The sequence below is a fragment of the Taudactylus pleione genome, unplaced genomic scaffold (assembly GCF_031769625.1).
Source record: "Taudactylus pleione unplaced genomic scaffold, aTauple2 ptg000372l, whole genome shotgun sequence".
Lineage (NCBI taxonomy): Eukaryota > Metazoa > Chordata > Amphibia > Anura > Myobatrachidae > Taudactylus > Taudactylus pleione.
Window position 1 is genome coordinate 10,559,715 of NW_028284773.1, and position 18,087 is coordinate 10,577,801.

An 18,087-nucleotide genomic window follows, 5' to 3' on the forward strand; every position below is an offset into this window, starting at 1 on the left:
CGCAGTTCTGTTAGAACTTAGATTGTAAGCTCCTAGGAGCAGGGTCCTCCTCCCTACTGTCTCACAGTCCTCTTCTCAAGCACTTCAATGACAGCCTTCACCTTCCCAGCTGTATTGTGTATGGAGAATTGTGTTGCTAATTGTTACATGTGCTCTGTTTATAATTTGGTTACTGTATTGTAATGTAATGTTCTGTGTACCCTGTACTGTATGTACGGCGCTGCAGACCTCTTTTGGTGCCCTATAAATAAAATGTAATAATAATAACAACTTCAGGTGAGGAGAGGCAGGGAGAGTGACGTCTGAGCATGGGGCGGGGCTACATGGACTGAGCAGCAGCTATCAGACTCACAGGAGGAGCTGCAGCCAGAAAAACTCACTGTTTTCTGAAGTAAGTGTGTGTGCGTGTGACTGCTGGGGTAGAATTAGTGTAGGTGTGTGGGAGAAGGGTGGGGGGGGGCACTTGAGGTGCTGGGACAATGTTCAGTGTGCTGAAAAACGTAAAGAACTACCATCACTCATCTATGGGGCAGGAATGAGTAAATTGACTGATCATGCTCAATATTAACTGTGACATGGCATGAAAATTACATTTTTCCAATTTGAATGCTGCATTTGCAGAAAATAAAGATAGAAAATAGCTTCTAATTTGAAATCTCAAATAATCCAGTACATCAGTATACAGTATTTTATTTGTGAATTTTTATTAAGCATTAAAAAATCACTTTAAAATAAATTTTCAATGCATTTTTTTGTTAAGAAAGAGAAGGTGCACGGCGGCATCAGAGAGGAGCCAGGGGCAGACACACAGTTGCAGCAGTGCAGATGTCTGTCATGGAGTAGAGCCAAGAGCAGGCAGCCGCAGACTCAGTAGGATGGGAAACAGAGGAATTCAAGAGGAAAGGAGTCCCAAGTTAAGTAAACTACAATGGTTAAAGAGAATGGGGAGGAAGGGGAGTGTTTGGTATGCAAAGAACCACTGGGAGTGTGTGATTTGGATGCAAAGAAGTTCATTTACATTTATTTTTATATCTTTAAAATTTTGTGTCACGTATGTGTTTGTCACGTTTTACTGTGTCATGGCAGAAAAATGTTTGAGAACCAATGGCCTAGTGAATCATACATGGGTGTAAGACCCCCCTCCCACCCCCTCCCACCTGCCACACTGTGGAAACATGGGCCATAGAGATCTGGGCCAGGCCTGGGTACTGTAGGGGACGTGTTCTAATTGGAAAGATGTGGCTGCATCCCCTATAAAAAATCTATAAAAAATAGTAATAGTGGCACCGCATAGAGGGACGCTGTGTGCACCTCAGCCAGAGGCAGATCCAGGGTAGAAGGGGGTGATCAGTGAAATCAGTGAACCCCACTGCAAGCAGAGGAGACTGTGCTGCTGCTCAGTGTGTATCCACAGAAGCCCAGCACACAGCAGCTGGGCTGGGGAGAAAGGGTGCTACTGCCGATAGGTAGGAAGAGGGCGGGTGGCGGACCCAAGCCTCCGCCGTTCCTCTTCAACAAGCTCGGGCCTGGGTAATTAGTACCTGCTCCCCTCTTTCTCTCGGCATCCCTGGTGGAAATTTATCCTACTGTATGCAAAGAATATGTGTAATTATGTAAGTGATTGCACTTGTTAGACCACCTCTCTAATTAATGTGACCATTTTTTTCCCAACGTTCCGTTTGGTCAAGTATCATTCATGCCTTAAATCAGGGGTAGGGAATCTTTTTTCTCCCGATGGCCATTTTGATATATATAACATTACTTGCGGGCCGGTGCAGGATACGCCCCCTTCGTGTGATGTCAGATGAGGGCATGGTCACAATCACCGGTGATTACAGCAATGCCCGGAGCATCCTGAGGATGCTCCGGGGAGCTGTAAGGGCAGCGGTGTGGCTGTCTGCATCCTCCTAAGGATGCTCTAGGTAGCACTGCTGCATAAATTCTGGCTGCAGGGTGCCATTCTAGGCACCCTGCTAGCCAAATGAGGGTAACAGAAATAGGCTCTGAGGGCCAGACCATATGATACCGAGGGCCTTATAAGGCCCCCGGGCAGGAGGTTCCCCATCCCTGCCTTAAATCATTGGATAAACATGTCATTAAGACTGTATTCATAGTTTGTGTTTCATTGGTAGCTTTTAAAAACCATTGAAAGTGGGGATGCCCAGTTGCAAACACCTCCAAGGTAGTGTGAATATGAACTTATTTTTGAAGTAGGCTCTATGGCAACCCACAGCCTGAGATCACAATCCAAAATGTGCACTATCTACCCTCTGAATCTTGTAAAATATATATAGAAAATCTTATATTATGTTTAGGACTATTTTGTTTTTCGCTTATGGGTACTATACATGGCATTCCTGTGTCCTATTAAAAGGAGCCATTTGTTTAGTCCCACAGTAACAGTAATACCGATGAGCTAAACCAATTGAAGTAAAATAAGTGCAAGACCTCCCATAACTGCATCGGCACTGCAAGTCTCCAAGTTTGCAGCTTCATAAAAGCCTTTTGTCAGCTATGTAGTGGTGCAGTATGTCAGGTAAATAAGCTTAACCTGCAGGCCTGAAACTACAGTAGGTAGGCAAGCTCCCACAATGCTCATTAGATGGAAAATAAGTCAGTTCTACAGTGGACATAGCTCATTTACCTGAAGACATCGGTTTCACTGAACCATGGCTGCTGCTGAAGCAGAATGAAAGCAATAATCTGTACGACCATGGTGAAGATAAAATGCACTAAAATTGAGAGTAACAAAGGAGGAGAGAGAAGATGTCCTGATGGTCGGTGGCGAGCAAGCTTCGGCGCTGGGCCATTCAGACTCACTAGGGAAAGAACAGAGCAGGGACATTACTACAGCTCACTCATGTGGTATCAGTCTGTTCTCTGCAGTTTAGACACAATCTATAGTTCTCTATATCTGGAGATTAAGAACAAGACACTAAAACAAAAGAAACAAGGAAACTTACAAGTTAAGGTGACTGTAAGGATTATAGCCAAATCTTGCATGAGGTACTGATAGTTTCCAAGAAGAGTTTGTTTCTGAGAGAAGGAAATTACAAGTGAGATCATGTACTGTATACACGAATACATCTTAATTATCAAGCAAGTCAGACTAAGTTATATGCATTATAATAAATGACATGCATAATATTCTCTCTATGATTAGTTAGGTTATGTTATGTTATGTCAGACTACATGCAATACCCAAACATATCAGGCAAAGGAGGGCTAGTAAGGTTTACCCTGTGTAGCTGGCATAAACATGCAAACAATGATAAGCAGTGCCACACATAAAGTGCAATGCAGCGTTTAATAGTTAAAGGAGTTACCTTATGTAGTGCAAACCTACTATAATGGGGTGCAGCCAACTTTTACAAAGATTAATAGAGGGATAGTGCCCATGGGAAATAAGAACATTCACCCCAACCAAGGTCTTTGCCAGGCTTTCAAGTGTAAGTCGAGTGAGGCCAAGAGAGAAAAGCGCCGCTTTAGTATATGAGGGCAGTCAGCTTTCTGTAATTGGTTGCAGGTTGAGGGATTTGCTGATTACAAGGTATTGGAAGGGGAAAAGTTTTTCACATGAAGAAGGCTAAATGCAAAGCCATAGCCAGTGGTTTGGATCATATAATAGACTTAGGTTGCTGTGCCTCATGGAAGTAAAAGCAAGAAGTGCGACTTTATCAGGCTGAGAAAGTGTACAGCAGCAGTTCCTTTGCCAAGAGTATATTTCAATATTTCAACCTCTAAGTTCACATTAGTTCTTAGATTCATTTATTACCAGTTATTTATATAGCGCACACATATTCTGCAGCGCTTTACAGAGCAAATTTGGCCAGTCACACCAGTCCCTGCCCCAGTGGAGCTTACATTCTATATTCCCTACCACGGGAAGCAGTCAGGAAGCCGACGGTCACAATGCCAACCGCCGGCTTCTCGACTGCGCTATCCCGACAGGGGACTAATGATATAATTATCTCTATGCTGGGAGCCCGATGCCTGGCATACCGAATGAAGAAAAGCCAGGCGGCGGACGCGGACAGCCGCAGAAGGAGGGTTGAGTTCGGGGCTCCTGGGGGGATTTAGGGTTAGGCACCTCCTCGGGAGGGTTGGGGTTAGGCTAGGGGAAGGGGGTTTAGGGTTAGGCACCCCCGAGGGTAGGTTAGGGTTAGGCACCCCCCTGGGAGGGTTAGGGTTAGGCTGCTGGGAGTGGGGGTTAGGTTTAGGCACTTACGGGGGTTAGGCACTAGGGGGGAGGTTAGGGTTAAGCACCCCTAAAGGTGGGTTAGGGTTAGGGGTGGGGAAGGTTAGGGACAGTTAGTTACTTACCTTGTCGGGATCTTCAATGCTGCCGGTCTTCCGGCGTCGACGTCCACCGTCGGGTCATTCATACCGATCCCCCCTACCACATGCTCACACACATACATACTAGGGTTAATTTATGGTTTGGGACAATTAACCTGCCAGTATATTTTTGGATTGTGGGAGGAAACCAGAGTTCCCAGACGAAACCCACGCAAGTACGGGGAGAATATACAAACTTCACACAGTAAGGGAAGTAGTGGGAATCGTAACCCACGACCTCAGTGCTGTGACACAGTAATGCTAACCCTTACACTAACTGTGCTCTTCTGAAACCCTCATGCACCTTCACCTTAATGCATTTTCCTTTTACAATGACTTTCATAATGTGTCCATTTTAATTCCTTGTGGAAACCTGATTAATAATTGCTTAAGAAATAGGGCGCTGTGTAATATAGGTGCTAATACAATTATATGCTGCTGTTAATCATTTAATGCAGACAATCTATGGGCAGTAAAATAAGAGAAGCACAGCGAAACAAATTCTAAACATAATGTAAGTATGCAAAATTATTCTAGATGTGATAAACTTTTAATCTTTGGGTACACATCAGATCAACGTGTATCCCAACCGAACCGCTGCCTGAAAGGATTAATCGGGTGGCTGTACACACTGCACTATAAGGTGTACAACCACGTGATTTACCTGGCCATCCCGCATTCTTTTGCATGCCATCGTCAGTATGGTTGGCCCATCTGACGTGCAGCACATCAGATGGGAAGACCTCACTGACGACGCATGTAAACACAAGATTGAGGGTACACACTGAATGATATGGACGATATATCATTCCAGTCCCCTTCCAAACGATATATTGTCCAATATATCATCTCATTTCTACAAGGGCCTAATGTGTACCCGGCCTTAGTAAGATTGTAAGAAATAATAATATTGTTTTTTGTTGTGCCTAACAGACAGTAACATCATCTGGCAGTACTTATATGGAGGGTAGAGTGATAACATACCCAAAAAAGAAGCAAAATGCAAGTTATTCCAATCAGGGTGAACATTGTCAAGAATTTAAAGATGGAGAATGATGTAACAAGAGTATTCCGGCCTTCCCTGCCCAAGGAAACAACAATTTGGTTAATAATAGTAGTATATACATTGTATTAAGTTTCATATTATTAACTATAAAAGCTTATTTCAAAATGTAATTATTTGATTCCTTTTATGTGGATATGCGGTAATCTATTTAAAATGAAACATATCTTCAACTACAATGCATGCTTATGTGGCTCTATATATACCTGTATTTATATACAGTACCAGCACTGCGGGAGTTTAAATCTTCAAGTTATTAAGTTAGGCATCCCAGACCAATTGCCACCCCTCTGTGAAGTTTTCATCCAAATACATCAAGTGGAAGACCCAGAACAAACTCCACAGGTCAAAGTTCTACCCAGTGTACACCAACGGGACGTGTGACTGGGACTTAATCTTCAAGTTTTTAAGTTAGGCATCCCAGACCAATTGCCAGACATCCCAGACCATTTGCCACCCCTCTGTGAAGTTTTTATCCAAATCTATCCAGTGGAAGGCCCAGAACATGCTCCCGAGCCAAAGTTCTTCCCAGCATCCTCAGGTCAAAGTTCTGTCGAGCATACAGCAACGGGAGGTCCGACTGGGACCTCAACCTCCTTGTATATGTTCTGGGATCCAATGTTAAAACTCTGTGAAGTTTTTGTCCAAATCCATCCAGTGTAAGGCTCAGAACAGGCTCCCTGGGTTAAAGTTTTGCCTGGCGTGCACCAACGGGCAGTCCTACCGAGACCCGAACCCCCTAAAATCTGGCCAGGATCCAATTGGACCACCTCACATTTGTTTCATCCCAATCAGTGGAGAGGTGTCTGAATGCATACCCAGACATCACTTCTTACCTCTCCTTCACCCAACCCACCTGCTACTATCAGTGCACAAGATCTTGCTTCCTCTTTCAAGGACAAGAGTGATAACATCTGAAATGTATGGTATGCTCTTCCTGTGACCTGCTCAATTCCTTACCTGAAGCCTCTGGCACATTCTCTTCATTTGACCCCACAAATGAAGATGATGTATCTACACTCTTATCATCCTCCTACTTCACTACCTCTCCTCTTGATCCTATACCTTCACAAATCAGTAAAGCTCTGTCTACTGTGCTCATCCCAACCCTAACTAAAATCTGTAATCTCTCTCTCTCTCTCTACTGGTATCTTTCCATCACTGTTCAAGCATGCAGTGATTACTCCCTTTCTGAAAAAAACAAATATCTGACCCTAACTCTCTTAAATTACCATCTTAGCCCCCATGCATCTGCAAGATACCTGAGAGACTTGCTTACACTTGCCTCACACACTTTCTTAACTCACACAACTTATTGGAACCACTTCTCTCAGGCTTTCATTTCCAATACTCCACAGTAACAGCACTGATTAAGGTAATGAATGATCTGGTCACTACCAAGTCACTACTTATTCTTGTAGATCTCTCTGCTGCTTTCAACACTGTTGACCACTCTCTTCTGATATGAACACTACAATCTCTTTCCTGGTTCTCATCCTACCTATCTAATTGCTTTTTCACTGTTCGTTTTTCTGATTCTGCCTCCTCTTCGCTTCCTCTATCAGTTGAAGAACCGCAAGGCTCAGTCTTAGGTTCTCTGCTTTTCTCAATCTATACCACCTCTCTTGGCAAACTAATCATCTCTTTTGGATTTCAGTATCATCTGTAAGCAGATGATACTCATATCTACCTAACCTCCCCAAATTCCCCACCATCTGTATTGGTTTGTGTCACTGAATGTCTTTCTGTCATTTTATCTTGGATGTCATCTCACCACCTCAAACTTAATATATCCAAAACAGAATTAATTATATTTCCACCAGCCAGTAGTAGTTACTAACCTGATACTGTATCTCTATTACTGTTGATAACTCGACAATCAACCCCACAAGCCTGCTGCCTAGGTATCATCCTTGACTCTGACTTGTCCTTTGTTCCCCATATTCAATCTGTTTTCAAATCCTGTTACATACATCTAAAAAATATTTCCAAAATGCAACCATATCTTACACAAGACACTGCAAAAACTCTAATCCATGCACTCATTATTTCTCTCATTGGCTATTGCAATAAACTTCTTACTGGTCTTCCCAAAAGCAGACTCTTGCCACTAAAATCCATTTTGAATGCAGCTATGAGGATGATCTTCCCCGCCAAATGTTCGTTTGCTCTGTCAGTCTCTCCATTGGTTACTGGTTTTCTACCGTATTCAATATAAAATACTATTAAGCTATTAACCGAACCACACCAAAACACATCTTTTCACTTATCTCAAAATATCTTCCAACCCAACCTCTCCGCTCAAGATCTGCATCTCTCATCCACACATATTACTTGCTCCCATACACGGCTACAGGACTTTTTTTGGGCTGTACCCTCTCTGTGGGATGCCCTTCCATGCACAAAAAGACTTTCCACTAGTCTCCAAACCTTCAAGCGCTCCCTGATATCTCACCTCTTCAGACAAGCTTATCAGATTCCAGAACCACCCACATAATCTTCATAACTTCCCTATCTAATTACATCCTTTCTGGATTCTGGATGGACCAATATGCAATATGTAGCACCTATCGTTGTGTATCAATGCCTATTTCCCTATAAATTGTAAGCTTGCGAGCAGGGCCTCCTAACTCTATGTCTGTCTGTTAATACCCAGTTTTGTTCTATTACTGTTGTTTCCAATTTTAAAGCTCAACATAATATGCTGCGCTATATAACAAACTGTTAATAAAATATATATATATATATATATATATATATATACGTAGTCCTTCTGGCATGGGTATGCACCCAGCTCAATAAAGGGGAGGCGGCACTCCAGTCAGATGAAAAAAGTCAAAGTGTATTAATAATGTAACAGCATGATAACATCCTTAAGGTAGGACAGTTTCACGTTTTGGTCTTCCTTTGTATGTCCTGATGAAAAGGCTTTGAGCCTTGAAACGTTGACAGATGGATGTTATCATGCTGTTACATTATTAATACACTTTGACTTTTTTCATCTGATTGGAGTGCCGCCTCCCCTTTATTGAGCTGGGTGCATACCCATGCCAGAAGGACTACGTTTATATTTACTCAGGATGGCACCCGCACCTTGGTCTTCCTTGTCCTGAGTGCCTGATATACACACACACACATATATATATATATATATATATATATATGCAGCGGGTAGAATAATAATTGAACACATTAACATTTTCTCAGTAAATATATTTGTAATGGGGCTATTGTAATGAAATTTTCACCAAGTGTCAGCAACAACCCATGCAATCCACACATGCAAAGAAATCAAACCATAGATGTCCATAAATTAAGCTATGTTCAATAATGTGCAATGACACAGGAAAATTTTCATCATGATGAAAATACATAGCCATTGAAATGGTGACCACAGGAAGACTTGTGTTATGTGCCCTGAGTGCCGCATATACTCTGCTCCTTTATTATAGCATGTTGATATGCTAATGATGGCAACAGGGTAAAGTTATCTCTATCATTAGGGAGTGTCGGACTATAGGATTGTGTATGTATGTATGTGTATATATATATATATATATGTATATATACAGTCAGGTGCATAAATATTGGGACATTGACAGAATTTTCATATTTTGGCCTCTATTCACCACCACAATGGCTTTGAAATTAAACAAACAAGATGTGCTTTAACTGCAGACTTTCAGATTTAATTTGAGGGTAATTACATCCAAATCAGGTGAAAAGGTGTAGGAATTACAACGGTTTCTATAAGTGCCTCCCACTTTTTAAGGGGCCAAAAGTAATGGGACAAACTAAACAATCCTAAATCTAACTTTCACTTTTTAATACTTTGTTGCAAATTCTTTCCAGGCAATTACAGCCTGAAGTCTGGAAAGCATAGACATCACCGGACGCTGGGTTTCATCCTTGGTGATGCACTGCCAGGCCTCTACTGCAAATGTCTTCAGTTCCTGCTTGTTCTTGGGGCATTTTCCCTTCAGTTTTGTCTTCATCAAGTGAAATGCATGCTCAATCGGATTCAGGTCAGGGGACTGACTTGGCAATTGCATAAAATTCCACTTTTTAGCCTTAAAAAACTCTTTGGTTGCTTGTGCAGTATGCTTCGGGTCATTGTCCATCTGCACTGTGAAGCGCCGTCCAATGAGTTCTGAAGCATTTGACTGAATATGAGCATATAATATTGCCCGAAACACTTCAGAATTCATTCTGCTGCTTTTGTCAGCAGTCACATCATCAATAAATACAAGGGAACCAGTTCCATTGGCAGCCATACATGCCCACGCCATGACACTACCACCACCATGTTTCACTGATGAGGTGGTATGTTTTGGATCATGAGCAGTTCCTTTCCTTCTCCATACTCTTCTCTTCCCATCACTCTGGTACAAGTTGATCTTTGTCTCATCTGTCCATAGGATGTTGTTCCAGAACCGTAATGGCTTTTTTAGATGTTGTTTGGCAAACTCTAATCTGGTTTCCTGTTTTTGAGGCTCACCAATGGTTTACATCTTGTGGTGAACCCTCTATATTCACTCTTGTGAAGTCTTCTCTTGATTGTTGACTTTGACACATATACACCTACCTCCTGGAGAGTGTTCTTGATTTGGCCAACTGTTGTGAAGGGGTTTTTCTTCACCAGGGAAATAATTCTGCTGTCATCCACCAAAGTTGTTGTCCATGGTCTTCCGGGTCTTTTGGTGTTGCTGAGCTCTCCGGTGCGTTCTTTTTTTTAAGAATGTTCCAAACAGTTGATTTGGCCACACCTAATGTTTTTGCTATCTCTCTGATGGGTTTGTTTTGATTTTTCAGCCTAATGATGGCTTGCTTCACTGATCGTGACAGCTCTTTGGATCTCATATTGAGGGTCGACAGCAACTGATTCCAAATGCAAATGTCACACCTAGAATCAACTCCAAACCTTTTACCTGCTTAATTGATAATGAAATAACGAGGGAATAGCCCACACCTGTCCATGAAATAACTTTTGAGTTGATAGTCCCATTACTTTTGGCCCCTTAAAAAGTGGGAGGCACATATAGAAACCGTTGTAATTCCTACACCGTTCACCTGATTTGGATGTAATTACCCTCAAATTAAATCTGAAAGTCTGCAGTTAAAGCACATCTTGTTTGTTTCATTTCAAAGCCATTGTGGTGGTGAATAGAGGCCAAAATATGAAATTCTGACAATGTCCCAATATTTATGCACCTGACTGTATATATATATATATTAGGGGTGAGCGGGTTCGGATTTCTGAAATCCGAACCCCCCCGAGCCCCCCCGATCCGAGTCCGATCCGAGTCAGGCTCGACTTTTCCCGCCTGACTCGGATCTGACATCGAGGCAAAACGTCATCATCCCGCCTTCCGAGTCTCGCGGGTTTTGGATCCTATATAAGGTACCCGCGTCGGCGCCATTTTCTCACTCGGCTGTGGACAGTGAAGAGGGAGGGTGGGAGTTAGTGCTGTGTAGTGTAGTGTAGTGTAGTGCTGCTGTTGTCCACTACTTCAAAGTCCATAGGGGCTGGCTGTGTTGTGCTGTGCTGCTGTTGTTAATAGGGGCTGTGTCCACTACTTCAAAGTCCATAGGGGCTGGCTGGACTGTGTTGTGCAGTCAGTTCTCCATAGGGGCTGTGTCCACTCCAAAGTCCTGTGCAGTGTCCCAGTCCTAAAGGGGTGCTGTAGTGTTGTCCAGGGGGTGCTCTGTCCATCAGGGGTGCTCCCCCCAAGTGCTAAAAAAATAATATATTTTCTGTGTTTGTGAATTGTGTGCGCAGTAGCCGCACGTGCATCAACAAAGTAGTGCCAAGCGTGCGCCTGTGTCATAAGTAAAGGGCCGGCTGGCTTGACCGTTAAGGGTGCTGTAACCCCCGAAAGTACACTCCAGTCCAAACCAAAAAAAAAATTATTTTCTGTGTTTGTGAATTGTGTGCGCAGTAGCCGCACGTGCATCAACAAAGTAGTGCCAAGCGTGCGCCTGTGTCATAAGTAAAGGGCCGGCTGGCTTGACCGTTAAGGGTGCTGTAACCCCCGAAAGTACACTCCAGTCCAAACCAAAAAAAAAATTATTTTCTGTGTTTGTGAATTGTGTGCGCAGTAGCCGCACGTGCATCAACAAAGTAGTGCCAAGCGTGCGCCTGTGTCATAAGTAAAGGGCCGGCTGGCTTGACCGTTAAGGGTGCTGTAACCCCCGAAAGTACACTCCAGTCCAAACCTAAAAGAAAATTATTTTCTGTGTTTGTGAATTGTGTGCGCAGTAGCCGCACGTGCATCAACAAAGTAGTGCCAAGCGTGCGCCTGTGTCATAAGTAAAGGGCCGGCTGGCTTGACCGTTAAAGGGTGCTGTAACCCCCGAAAGTACACTCCAGTCCAAACCAAAAAAAAATTATTTTCTGTGTTTGTGAATTGTGTGCGCAGTAGCCGCACGTGCATCAACAAAGTAGTGCCAAGCGTGCGCCTGTGTCATAAGTAAAGGGCCGGCTGGCTTGACCGTTAAAGGGTGCTGTAACCCCTGAAAGTACACTCCAGTCCAAACCAAAAAAAAATTATTTTCTGTGTTTGTGAATTGTGTGCGCAGTAGCCGCACGTGCATCAACAAAGTAGTGCCAAGAGTGCCCCTGTGTCATAAGTAAAGGGCCGGCTGGCTTGACCGTTAAAGGGTGCTGTAACCCCCGAAAGTACACTCCAGTCCAAACCAAAAAAAAATTATTTTCTGTGTTTGTGAATTGTGTGCGCAGTAGCCGCACGTGCATCAACAAAGTAGTGCCAAGCGTGCGCCTGTGTCATAAGTAAAGGGCCGGCTGGCTTGACCGTTAAAGGGTGCTGTAACCCCTGAAAGTACACTCCAGTCCAAACCAAAAAAAAATTATTTTCTGTGTTTGTGAATTGTGTGCGCAGTAGCCGCACGTGCATCAACAAAGTAGTGTCAAGCGTTCGCCTGTGTCATAAGTAAAGGGCCGGCTGGCTTGACCGTTAAGGGTGCTGTAACCCCCGAAAGTACACTCCAGTCCAAACCAAAAAAAAAATTATTTTCTGTGTTTGTGAATTGTGTGCGCAGTAGCCGCACGTGCATCAACAAAGTAGTGCCAAGCGTGCGCCTGTGTCATAAGTAAAGGGCCGGCTGGCTTGACCGTTAAGGGTGCTGTAACCCCCGAAAGTACACTCCAGTCCAAACCAAAAAAAAAATTATTTTCTGTGTTTGTGAATTGTGTGCGCAGTAGCCGCACGTGCATCAACAAAGTAGTGCCAAGCGTGCGCCTGTGTCATAAGTAAAGGGCCGGCTGGCTTGACCGTTAAGGGTGCTGTAACCCCCGAAAGTACACTCCAGTCCAAACCTAAAAAAAAATTATTTTCTGTGTTTGTGAATTGTGTGCGCAGTAGCCGCACGTGCATCAACAAAGTAGTGCCAAGCGTGCGCCTGTGTCATAAGTAAAGGGCCGGCTGGCTTGACCGTTAAAGGGTGCTGTAACCCCCGAAAGTACACTCCAGTCCAAACCAAAAAAAAATTATTTTCTGTGGTTGTGAATTGTGTGCGCAGTAGCCGCACGTGCATCAACAAAGTAGTGCCAAGCGTGCGCCTGTGTCATAAGTAAAGGGCCGGCTGGCTTGACCGTTAAGGGTGCTGTAACCCCCGAAAGTACACTCCAGTCCAAACCTAAAAAAAAATTATTTTCTGTGTTTGTGAATTGTGTGCGCAGTAGCCGCACGTGCATCAACAAAGTAGTGCCAAGAGTGCGCCTGTGTCATAAGTAAAGGGCCGGCTGGCTTGACCGTTAAAGGGTGCTGTAACCCCCGAAAGTACACTCCAGTCCAAACCAAAAAAAAATTATTTTCTGTGTTTGTGAATTGTGTGCGCAGTAGCCGCACGTGTATCAACAAAGTAGTGCCAAGCGTGCGCCTGTGTCATAAGTAAAGGGCCGGCTGGCTTGACCGTTAAAGGGTGCTGTAACCCCCGAAAGTACACTCCAGTCCAAACCAAAAAAAAATTATTTTCTGTGTTTGTGAATTGTGTGCGCAGTAGCCGCACGTGCATCAACAAAGTAGTGCCAAGCGTGCGCCTGTGTCATAAGTAAAGGGCCGGCTGGCTTGACCGTTAAAGGGTGCTGTAACCCCCAAAGTACACTCCAGTCCAAACCAAAAAAAAATTATTTTCTGTGTTTGTGAATTGTGTGCGCAGTAGCCGCACGTGCATCAACAAAGTAGTGCCAAGAGTGCGCCTGTGTCATAAGTAAAGGGCCGGCTGGCTTGACCGTTAAAGGGTGCTGTAACCCACAAAGTACACTCCAGTCCGAACCAAAAAAAAATTTATTTTCTGTGTTTAGCCGCACGTATATATCAAATCGATATAACATAAATGGAGGACCAAACTTTCTCCGATAAAAATAAAATAGAGAAAGATCAAGAACCACTTCCTCCTAGTGCTGAAGCTGCTGCCACTAGTCATGACATAGACGATAACATGCCATCAACGTCGTCTGCCAAGGCCGATGCCCAATGTCATAGTAGAGGGCACATACAATCCCAAATGGCAAAGTTCAGGAAAATGACCTTGAAAAAGACATTTAAATCAGCTGAAGAGAAACGTAAACTTGCCAATATGCCATTTACGACACGGAGTGGCAAGGAACGGCTAAGGTCGATCCCTAGTATGTTCATGACTAGTGGTTCAGCTTCACATGACGATGGAAGCACTCCTCCCACTAAAAAAATCAAAAGAGTTAAGCTGGCAAAAGCACAGCGAAGAACTGTGCTTTCTAAGAAGATATCACAAATCCCCAAGGAGAGTCCAAGTGTGGTGGTGGTTGCGATGCCTGACCTTCCCAGCACTGGACGGGAAGAGGTGGCTCTTTCCACCATTTGCACGCCCCCTGCAAGTGCTGAAAGGAGCACCCACAGTCCACTTGCTGATATGCAAATTGAAGATGTCACTGTTGAAGTACAACAGGATGAGGATACTGGTGTAGCTGGCGCTGAGGAGGAAGTTGGCGAGGAGGATTCTGATGGTGATGTGGTTTGTTTAAATCAGGCTCCGGGGGAGACAGTTGTTGTCCGTGGGATGAAAAAGCCCATCACGGTCATGCCTGGGCAGAAGACCAAACATTCCACCTCTTTGGTCTGGCAATATTTCTATCCAAATCCGGACAACAACTGTCTTGCCATATGTACCATATGTAAAGGTGAAATAAGTAGGGGTAGGGACGTCAACCACCTAGGAACATCCTCCCTTATACGGCACCTGCAGCGCGTTCATAAAAAGTTACTGTCAAGTTCAGAAACTTTGGCTCAGACCGTAAGCAGTCCAGGGACACCTAAATCCCGTTGTCCTGTTGTATCCAAGCGCCTGCAAACCACACCGTCAACTCCCTCCTCGTCAATTTCCTCCTTAGTCAGGATCGGAAGTAGTCCTGCAGGCCATATCACTGGCATGACTGACTCTCCTATCCGGGATTCCTCCGGAGGATCCTGCATTGCTACGCCTACTGCTGCCGCTGCTGCTGTTGCTGCTGCTGCTGGGAGTCGTTCATCATCCCAGAGAGGAAGTAGGAACACCACTACTTTTACTAAACAATTGACCCTCCAACAGTCCTTAGCGAGGAGGATGAAGTACGACAGCAGTCATCCTGAAGCAAAACGTATAACTGAGGCCTTGACTGCTATGTTGGTGTTAGACGTGCGTCCGGTATCCGCCATTAGTGCAGTGGGATTTAGACAATTGATGGAGGTAGTGTGTCCCCGGTTCCAAATCCCGTCTAGATTCCACTTCACTAGGCAGGCGATACCGAGACTGTACAGAAACGTCAGAAAAAGTGTCCTCAGTGTCCTGAAAAATGCCGTTGTACACAATGTCCACTTAACCACGGACATGTGGACAAGTGGAACAGGGCAGACTAAGGACTATATGACTGTGACAGCCCACTGGGTAGATGTATCACCTTACGCAGCAACAGCAGCAGCGTCACCAGTAGCAGCATCTCAGAAACGCCAGCTCGTTACAAGGCAGGCTACGCTGTGTATCACCGGTTTCAGTAAGAGGCACACCGCCGACAACCTCTTAGAGAAACTGAGGGAAATCATCGCCCAGTGGCTTACCCCACTTAGACTCTCCTGGGGATTTGTGATATCTGACAACGCCACCAATATTGTGCGGGCATTGCATCTGGGCAAATTCCAGCACGTCCCATGTTTTGCTCACACAATAAACTTGGTGGTGCAGAATTTTCTGAAAAGCGACAGGGGCGTGCAGGAGACGCTTTGGGTGGCCCGAAAAATTTCTGGCCACTTTCGCCATTCAGCGACTGCGTGCCGAAGACTGGAGCGCCAGCAAACACTCTTGAACCTGCCCCGCCATCACCTGAAGCAAGAGGTTGTGACGCGGTGGAACTCAACCCTCTATATGCTTCAGAGGATGGAGGAGCAGCAAAAGGCCATACAAGCCTATACATCCACCTATGACATAGGCAAAGGAGGGGGTATGCACCTGACTCAAGCGCAGTGGAGAATGATTTCCGTGTTGTGCAAGGTTCTTCAGCCCTTCGAACTTGCCACACGTGAAGTCAGTTCAGACACTGCCAGCTTGAGTCAGGTCATTCCCCTCATCAGGCTTTTGCAGAAGCAGCTGGAGAAAGTGAAGGAGGAGCTAAGACGGAGCGATTCCGCTCGGCATGTGGGACTTGTGGATGAAGCCCTTCATTCGCTTTGCCAGGATTCCAGGGTGGTCAATCTGTTGAAATCAGACCACTACATTTTGGCCACCGTGATCGATCCTAGGTTTAAAGCCTATGTGGTGTCTCTCTTTCCGGCCGACACAAGCCTGCAGAGGTGCAAAGACCTGCTGGTGAACACACTGTCAGCTGAAGCGGAACGTGACACGTCAACGGCTCCTTCTTCATTTTCTCCCGCAACTGGGGCTGCCAGGAAAAAACTTAGGTATCCTAAGCAACCCGCTGGCGGTGATGCAGGGCAGACAGGACCAAGTTTGGACATCTGGTCCGGACTGAAGGACCTGGCAACAATTTCTGACATGTCTACTGTCACTGCATATGATACTGTCACCATTGACAGAATGGTGGAGGATTACATCGGTGACAGCATCCAAGTAGGCATGTCAGACAGTCCATACCTGTACTGGCAGGAAAAAGAGGCAATTTGGAGGCCCCTGTACAAACTGGCTCTATTTTACCTGAGTTGCCCCCCCTCCAGTGTGTACTCCGAAAGAGTGTTTAGTGCAGCCGGGAACCTTGTCAGCGAAAGGCGTAGGAGGTTGCTTCCACAGAATGTGGAGAAGATGATGTTCATCAAAATGAATTATCAGCTCTTCCAGGGAGACCAGCCTCCAGAACGTACAGAGGGACCTGTGGTGGTGGATTCAAGTGGGGACGAGTTAATACTTTGTGAGGATGAGGATGTACACACTGAAGAGGGTGAGGAATCGGTGGATGAGGAGGATGAGGATGACATCTTGCCTCCGTAGAGCCAGTTTGTGCAGGGACACATTAATTGCCAGCTTGTTTTGTGGGGGCCCAAACGAACCAATCATTTCAGCCACAGTTGTGTGGCAGACCCTGGCGCTGAAATGATTGATTTGTTAAAGTGTGCATGTCCTGTTTATACAACATAAGGGTGGGTGGGAGGGCCCAAGGACAATTCCATCTTGCACCTCTTTTTTTCTTTGCATTATGTACAGTTTGGGGCCTAGTTTTTCTAACTGCCATCCTGCCTGCCACTGCAGTGTCACTCCTAGATGGGTCACGTGTTTGTGCCGCCCACTCGTGTCGCTTAGCATAGTCATCCAGCTACCTCGGTGCAACCTTTTGGACATAAAAACACTATTGTGAGGTGTGAGGTGTTCAGAATAGACTGGAAATGAGTGGAAATTAAGGTTATTGAGGTTAATAATAGCATAGGAGCAGAAAAACCTACAAATTCTGTGATTTTAGCTGTTTTTATGCTTTTTTTCAAAAAAATACAGATCCAAAACACAAAACCCAGAACCCAAAACACGGAAGGGTGGTTTTGGCAAAACCAATCCAGATCCAAAACACGAAGAAAGATCCAGATCCAAAACCAAAACACAAAACACGAAAAGTGGCCGGTGCACACCCCTAATATATATATATATATATATATATATATATATATATATAAATACTGTAGAGAGAGAGTGAGAGAGAAGAAGGACAATTCCAGCTGCAGGGGTACCCGCAATGTTGAATGCAAGTAAGTTTTGTGGATGTATCTTCCATATCTTTGCACTGCGCATTGTCGGGTGACAAATATCCTAGTTATGAGTCTTACACAACTCAGTCATATCTCCATTTGCAGCTGATGAAGTGTAACTGGGTGATAATGAAGCATTCCCACATAGGCTAAGTTTAGCAAGGAGGTATTAATCTATATGCGGGCTATGTGGAGATGCCTGTTTTCAGACAAATCATTTATAACTACAGTAGTAATAGGGCTGATGCAAGAGCAATGACAATGAAAGTCAAACTGGGCATACAGATAGCAGTGCTCCGGTCACAGTCATGGGTACAATTGTGCATACAGATGAATATCAATATTTGAGTCCGTTAATGCATTGTAGGTCTAATTTGCATTCATACCCAAAGTGCACTAACTACACCTGGACAAAACAAGATAAGAAGCAATTTGTTTTCTTTGCATGCACAGAAAATACCAACTACT

General features: G+C 44.6%; 1 protein-coding gene across 3 annotated transcripts in view; it reads right to left on the bottom strand.

Annotated features, from left to right (window-relative positions):
• Positions 1–18,087, bottom strand: part of LOC148508280 (putative cation-transporting ATPase 13A4) — a 192,108-nt gene that overhangs the window by 18,347 nt on the left and 155,674 nt on the right. For all 3 annotated transcript variants that reach the window (XM_088444738.1, XM_088444737.1, XM_088444739.1), the window contains 3 exons: positions 5,323–5,419; positions 2,964–3,036; positions 2,645–2,819 (listed from right to left, as the gene is read on the bottom strand). In XM_088444738.1, coding sequence (XP_088300864.1) covers positions 2,645–2,819; positions 2,964–3,036; positions 5,323–5,419 — 345 coding nt within the window. The remainder of the gene's footprint in view (positions 1–2,644; positions 2,820–2,963; positions 3,037–5,322; positions 5,420–18,087) is intronic.